Below are 7,945 nucleotides of genomic sequence, written 5' to 3'. Positions count from 1 at the left end.
ATCTGGTGGTTAACAGAATATTTTTCTTTCCGTTACTAGCCACGTCCCAGTCGGGTATTTAACTCCTGACCCCTGTAGCTTCACAGCAGTGCCTTCCCCGTCACGTCCCACCTTTTATTACCGGGGTTACAGCCTTTCCGCCACCCGCCCCGCCCATCGCCTCCTGCTCGCCCCGCCCCTTCCTGCATTATCCAGGACTCTTCGCTCGCCCCACCCTCTTTATTACTCCGTCCCATCCCTTCCGCCAACCATCCCCGCCCATTACCGCCGGTGCGCCCCGCCCCTTCCGTGACTGTCCCGCCCCTTGACTCCCTCTCGCCCCGCCTCTTCCTGAATTATCCCCGCCTTCTGCCTGGGCTAGCAGGACTTTTTCGCTCGCCCCACCCTCTTTCTCACTCCCGTCCCATCCCTTCCGCCAACCATCCCCGCCCATTACCACCGGTGCGCCCCGCCCCTTCCGGGACTGTCCCCGCCCCTTGCCTCCCTCTCGCCCTGCCCCTCCGTTGCTGGCACCTCTCCGCCTCCTCCCCTTTTGACGTGGCCGAGGCGGCAACCAGCCATGTTGTCCAGGCCGAGGCCCTCCCGAAGGCCGGGGGCGGGGCGGGGCCGCCCCTGATTGCCGTGCCACGGCTGCTCCAGGACGGCGGAGGGGACTGACTTTGTGAGGCGGAGGCTGCGACCGGCGCGGAGCTCGTGGGAAGGTGCTGCGGTAAGGACTGGCGTCGCCGCCACCTCCTCAGCTCCACCCGGGCTGGGGGCTTCGGACGGGGTTGTCTGTCCTCGCCCTGCCCTAGCCTAGGCGGCGAGGCGCGCCGGAGGCTGTGGCCCAGCGCCGACCCGAGAGCGCCGAGCACTGAGCCTGTCACGGCGACCGAGCGCCCACATCCCCAGTGCTGCGGTAGGTGGAAGGATGGGAGCGGGGTGGAGAACCGCGGGCTTCGGCAGCTGGCCCTGCGCCCACCCCAGCTCCTGGATGACACGCTTTCCCATCTCCGCCCTGGGCTCCTGGGCCCGGGGGCCTCTAGGTTCGTTTCTTGACTTGATCAGGAGTGTCCTAGACTTTGTACCCAGGTGACTACATCACCCGTAATTCGGCCTTGGGCTTTATAAAGGTGAAGGAGAAAAGTAGCAGGTAAAGCTAATGCCTTGGGCTCATTACTCATGATCAGTTTCCAGAACTGAGCAATCCCGTGCACTCGGGCGTCCATTCTGTCGGTGGAGCTTTCCTGTTCGTGGAAAAGTTACAGTAAATGCATAGGTGGACTGGAGAGGAGATGCTTCATTCACTTTCTCACCTAAACTTCTGCCGTGTCTTCCGTCTTAACACACTCCTACCCTTAAGCCGCGGATAACTAGGCATATTTGCTTAAAGAAATCTAAATATAAATGTGTATTAAACCCCTCTTCTTCCCAGTATCTTCGAAAGTCCGTATATTTTTAGTTGTTTCATAGACCTATAATAGTATTATTGCCCAAATTTCTCATCTAACTGATGTAAAAATTGAAGGCCAGAGAAGTTTATTGCCCACGGGCATAACATTTGTTACTCAGTTATTTTCATTGAAAATTTTACAACTGGGGCTGGGAAGATGGCTCACAAGTTCAGAGCGACCAGTGGGTTGCTCTTCCAGAAGACCTGTGTTCAATCCTGGTTCAAGTGGACACAGAGACAGACAGACAGACAGACAGACAGACAGACACACACACACACACACACACACACACACACAGACAGACAGACATACAGACACACCCACCCACCCACCCACACACACACAGCGGCTCACCTACTGGCTTACAACCTTCTCTAACTCCATTCCTAGGGGATCCACTGCCCTCTTCTGGTCTCCACAGGCACTGCACACACATGGTATACAGACACATGCAGGCAAAACACCCATACATAAAAAATGAAATAAAACACCTATAAGAGAAAATTTTACAACTGAAATGTAGAGAGGTACAATGGTAACACATAACTAAGGAACTAAAATTTATTTACAATTTGTATGTTTTTCAATTAGAAATGCATACGGAGGTTAAAATTGGAACTGAGAAAAACAATACTAGGGAAAGCCTTTCAAGATACTTTAGGAAAAATATTTGCTGTGCTACATTAAAGTGACATGATGCTATTGGTCTACCAGGAGAAATTATTAAAATAGTTTTCACTGCTATAAATTATTGAGAAAATGTGTCATTTCTTTAGAATGGTCTTTTGTATCTTATATCATTTTTTTTTTTTAAAAGCTGAGTTTGTTAAATCTGCATTCTAATGATAATTCAGAATGTGTGTGTGTGTGTGTGTGTGTGTGTGTGTGTGTGTGTATGTATGTGTGCGCGCGTGTGTGTGTGCGTGCGCGCGTGCGCGTGTTTAACAGGGTCTAACTATGGCAGCTTGGAACTGAGAAGAGATCCCCTGGCCTCTGCCTCCTGAGTGCTAAGATTAAAGTTGTGTGCCAACATGCCTGGCTGGTTTTACATATTTAGGCTAATGTTAATACTAGGTAATAAAGTGCTTACCAAATAATGTCATCACATTAAGGAAGTTTGTGAAAGGACTCTTGTGCTGGGATTTGTGATTTTTCAGCTTGAGCAGACACTACTTTTGAAAGTAAGAGAGTATTGTACGTGACCATGTAACCGGACAAAGTAAGAACAGGTGCAGCTTGCTTCAGAAGATTGCTAGAAGGTGAGAATGTTAAGAAACACAGTGAATACCAGTGAGTGAATATAATTTTAGAGCAGAGAGGGTGAGAGAAAAAATCTGAGGAAAAGGGAAATTGTGCTCAAATATCACTCAGGTGACATTTCGTGTATCATAATAAAATACAAGCATGTAGAGTTAGAATGCACTCCATAGGCTAGAGAGATGTCTCAGCCATTAAGAGCATTGGCTGCTCTTCCAGAGGACCAGGGTTTAATCTCCAGCACTCATGTGGCAGAACACAACTGTTTATACCTTGAGTTCCAGGCAATCAGACACCCTCACACAGACATACATGTGGACAAAACAACAATGCACATAAAATAAAAATAAGTAAATTATTTCAAAAAGTATTCTAGATATAATGCGCTTTAAAAAAAGTCCAGTCCAGGGCTGGAGAGATGCCTCTGTGGTTAAGAACACCAACTGCTCTTCCAGAGGTCCTGAGTTCGATTCCCAGCGACCACATGGTGGCTCACAACCACCTGCAATTAGATCTGGTACCCTCTTCTGCCCTGCAAGGACACATGCAGGCAGAACACTGTATACATAATAAAAATAAATAAACCTTAAAAAAAAAATCCAGTCCACAACCTATTGTAGAAACTTAAACCTGGCTCTTAAGTGTGAATGCCTTCTGAGTCTTTTAATCTTCCTCATTGAGAGGGAGCTTAGGCAGTGGTTCACAGGACCTTCTTATACTTTTAAACATGTTTACTTTTATATCCCTTAAACAAACAAACAAACAGGACTACTGTGTGTAGTCTCCATTGGAACAGAGAGGTGGGGGAAGAGGAAGCAACTGAAGATTTTTATTTATGTAACCATTGTCTTACTTATGATCTCGGTTCCGTTTCTCTTCTCTATTACTTTTAATTCTTTGAGACAAGGTCTCACTCTGTCAACCTGTAGCCCAGGTTACAGCAATCCTCCTGTCTCAGCCTCCCCTAGTACTGGGTTGGCAAGCATGCAGCACCATGCTGGTCATACCAGATGTGTTTATTGCTTCTTTTTCCAAGGAGAGAGCCTAGCACATAGGATAGCAACAGACTGAAAGTCAGTCAAGCCTGGTGGTTTCCAGCAACTTCATTCATCAGTGAGGGATGGCTTACAGAACTAATGCTAGGTATGACAGCATCGAAAACCTTTCTCAACTTGGTCTTATCAGCATTTTTTATTGACTAGAAACTTACTTCTCAGTTTCAGAAGAAATCCCAAATCAAGATGCTATATTGGGTGTCTGGTGAAGGCCTGCTTTGTGGTGCATATATGGTACTTTGCAGTGTGTTCTCACATAGCAGAAAAGGCATATAGTTTTCTGGAGTCTTTTAAAATAAGGCCAACAATCCCATTCATTTAAAATCAGTTTCTTTTCCCACATCCTTCTCAGCAATTTTAACATCCATATTCTCTCTTCTGACAGTGTAGGTCTATGATTTTCAATTCTGTTCTTTTTTTAATCTTTTTAAAAATTTTTTAAAATTTTTTACAGCATGGCCCTGTATCAATTCTGTTTTTAAGCTTAATTGAAAAATATTTTGTTTTATGTGTATGGGTATTTTGCCTGTGTGAATGAATGTCTGTGCACCACTTGTGTGCCTATTGCCCCAGAAGTGGGTGATCCCTGGAACTGGACTTATAGAATCTGGTAGTAAGCTGCCATGTGGTTGCCGAGAATTGAACCCAGTAGCCAATGCTCTTAACTGCTGAACCATCTCTCCAGCACCCCTCCCCACCTCTAAGTTTTTTTTTTTTTTTTTTAAATATGTATGAGTACTTTGCCTGCATCTATGTTTGTGCATTACTTGTGCCTGGTGTCCTCGGGGGTCAGAAGAAAGAATCAGAGCCCCTGGAACTGGAGTTAGAGATGTCTGTGAGCTGCCATATGGGTGCTGGGAACTAAACCAAGGTCCTGTGCACAGAGCAGTGAGTGTTCTTAACTGTTGCCAACTCTCCGGCCTCAGCTCTTTTAACCTTGTTTCTTTCACTGTTGTTACACTGGTATTTGGAATGGTATATCTTTGTGCTCTTAAGTTCTTTGGCTTCCATTCATGACTAACCTCTCTGCAGTTGAAGAGGCTGAGGCAGGAGTGTACTCTAGATGGGAGCCAACACCGTAGCCAGCCAGTCAGAAAGTGGTGAGATACCTGGTCGTGATGACACACACTACAATCCCAGCACTCGGAGGCTGCAGCTGGGGGACGGGGGTGTCCAGGATAACCTGGACTATGTGGTGAGACTCTTTCAACACAGTGTCAATGACAGACGATGACCAGAGAGCCTAAACCTGGCTGTGAGCTTAAAATATTCGTTGACATTTTATATCTGAACATGCTTTCACAAGTTAGGATTCAGTTTCTACCAGAGGCACTGTGATGTGTAAATCCTGGGGATACCACTTAACAGGCACTTGGTCATGCCTCTGCTATTCTCTACCTAGTTTCAGGATAAGTTTTCTTGTCAGCAGAAATACTATTAAATGCTCTCTTCTAGAAAGTCAGATGAGAGCTTGTCCTTTTTGAATTAAAAACCATGTATATTTTAGAATTTTATGATTTTGTATGTTTATTAGAATTATATAACTTACAAAGTTGATGATTGGAATCATAATGTCTAGGCTCCTACTCCCTTTTTGTCCTTTCCCTTGTATACACATTTAAATAAATAATAAGGGCACTCATTATATATTGGTCCTAGTATTTAATGTTTAATATTTTATTATATTTGTTTCTTTTTTTAAAGATTTAGTTATTACTATTTATACAGTGTTTTGTTTACATGTATGTCTGCACACCAGAAGAGAACACCAGATCTCATTATAGATGGTTGTGAGCCACCACGTGGGTTCTGGGAATTGAACTCAGGACCTCTGGAAGAGCAGCCAGTGCTCTTAACCTCTGAGCCATCTCTCCAGCCCCTATATTTGTTTCTTTTGTGTGTGACAAAGTGCATGTGGTTGGTGTGTGCATGGTGCATGCATGTGCACAGCACACATTTGGAAAGGTCAGAGAACAACTTGGTTCTCTCTTTGTACCATGTTGTACCAGGGTTCACATTTGATCTTCAGACTTGGTAGCAAGTGCCTCACTGAGCCGTCTTACCTTGTCAATAGATTTAAAAGAGTGAATTAAGTTAGCTAAAATCACTACTTCTTACTGAGCCTCATGAGCATTAGGCCTTGTAGAGCCATTATGGATTATGAGTGGAGTTGTTATGTTTTTGTTTGGTCATAATTTTTAATGTGTTAATTTTGCTGAAGGTAGAAAAACATTTTAAGTTTCTTATGATGCTTCTAGATTTTTAAATATCTTTTAACTTATGTTTCAGACAAAAATAAGAATCAAGCACTACAATGACAACCTATTTGGAATTCATCCAACAAAATGAAGAACGAGATGGGGTCCGGTTCAGTTGGAATGTTTGGCCATCTAGTCGGCTGGAAGCTACGAGGATGGTTGTTCCGGTGGCAGCCCTCTTTACACCTCTAAAGGAGAGGCCCGACTTACCACCCATTCAATATGAGCCTGTCCTGTGCAGCAGGACGACTTGCCGAGCAGTTTTGAATCCTTTATGGTAATCAAAATACATGGAAGGAAGAAGTACTGTGGTAATATAGCTCAGAACTGTATTTTGTGCTGAGGGGTTAGCTCAGGTGGTACTTACCTAGCACACACAAAATCCTGGGTTTAGTCCCCTGCTTCACATAAACCAGCACTCACCTGAGATCTCAGCACTCAGACAGTGGAGGCAGGGCAATCAGAAGTTCAAGATTATTTTCAGCTACATAGCAAATTCAAAGCCAAGCTGGGCTACATGAGATCATCTCAACAAAAAGAAAAGGAAAATAGATTGTTTTTTATCATTTATGTAAAGAATTCTGCTTTTTCTATTTATAGTTGTAGTCAAAGAAATCCCAAGAGCTTAGATTTTAGTATTCTAGTTATAATGAATTAGTAAAGTGAAGAGACCAGATACAAATATCATCATAAAAAGTATTATAGCCTATTAATAGTACTGGCTGTGTATAAACCCATCTTATGACTTGGAAAAGTCATAAATGAGTTGGTGTGATATTCAAAAGGTGCTGGTATTCCTAAAGCAAGATCTCAGGAAATATTTTTAAAATTTCTCTTTCTTCTGTCTTTTCTCCCATCTAGTTGGTTAGCGAATGCAGTCAGTTCTACATCCAGAGCACTGTGGATTCTCTGACTTTTACTTGGTGTTTGCTGATGCTGGGATTATAGGCTTACCCAGTCTTTCCTATCAATGTCACATCTTCACATCTTTTCTCTGTCTGAGCCTTGAGCACATCAACTAAACTTACAGCCTGGCGCTTTGCAAGTGTTTGTTAATTCTTCATATAGCATTCTGCCTCTGGTTCTCCTGTCATTGGCTTCCTTTCCTTCAGGCTGCTCTTCAAGTTTGAAGGATCTCCTTTGGTTTTCTTTGTTATTATCTTTGTTGTTGTTGTTGTTGATTTGTGTTTTGTGAGACAGTCTCGCTGTGTAGCTCCAGCAGGCCTGGAACTTGTTATGTGGCTAGACTAGCCCCGAACGTGGTGCATGCAGTCCTGCACCTGCCTCCCAAGTGTTGGGATTGCAAGAATATACTACTGTGTGTATCCAGGAAGGCTCTGCTTTATTCAATTCTTTTTTTTAATTAAGAATTTTTTATTCATTTTACATACCAATCAAAGATCCTCCTCTTCCTTCCTCCTGTCCCTCCAGCCTTCTTCTCTCAGCCTATCCCCTATTTCCTCCTACAAGAAGATAAGGCCTCCCATGGTTCAAGCCCCTCCCTCTGCCTCAAGGCTGTGGGAGATATCCCATCATAGATAGTGGGCTTCAAATAGAAGACTCTGCTTTAAAGTAGGTGTTCCAAACATATTCTCTAGAAATATCACTTTTTTCTTATTTGTGTAATAAAACAAATAATTTGTGTTTGTGTGCACATGTGTATGTGTTTGTGTGCATGCATGTGTGGTGTATTGTATGGAAGTCAAAGGACAACTTTTTTAGTTCTCTCCTTCTACCATGGCTCTGGATATTGAACTGAGGTTGTTAGGCTTTCTTGGCAAGCACTTTGACCAAGTGAGCCATCTTGCTGGCCTTTTAATCTTTATTATTGCTACTTAAGTAGTATTTTCAGCTGTGTGTGTTAGTAGAAGCCTATAATTCTAAAGACTTGAGGGGTTGTGGGTTCTAGGTCAGCCTGGATGTTTTGGGAAGATTTGTCTCA

The 7,945-nt window shown here is 43.8% G+C and overlaps 1 protein-coding gene across 1 annotated transcript in view; it reads left to right on the top strand.

The window, feature by feature from the left end:
- The first annotated feature begins 467 nt into the window (after positions 1-467).
- LOC118595674 (protein transport protein Sec23A-like) overlaps positions 468-7,945 on the top strand; it is a 52,796-nt gene continuing 45,318 nt past the window's right edge. Inside the window, 2 exon segments of the mRNA XM_036206399.1 lie at positions 468-709; positions 6,035-6,280. Of these exon segments, the coding sequence (XP_036062292.1) occupies positions 6,060-6,280 (221 nt within the window). The 5' untranslated portion in view covers positions 468-709; positions 6,035-6,059.

Source organism: Onychomys torridus, chromosome 14, assembly GCF_903995425.1.
Source record: "Onychomys torridus chromosome 14, mOncTor1.1, whole genome shotgun sequence".
In the NCBI taxonomy this organism is placed as follows: domain Eukaryota; kingdom Metazoa; phylum Chordata; class Mammalia; order Rodentia; family Cricetidae; genus Onychomys; species Onychomys torridus.
The sequence above is the reverse complement of the archived record's forward strand: the minus strand, read 5'-3'. Positions and strand labels throughout refer to the sequence as shown.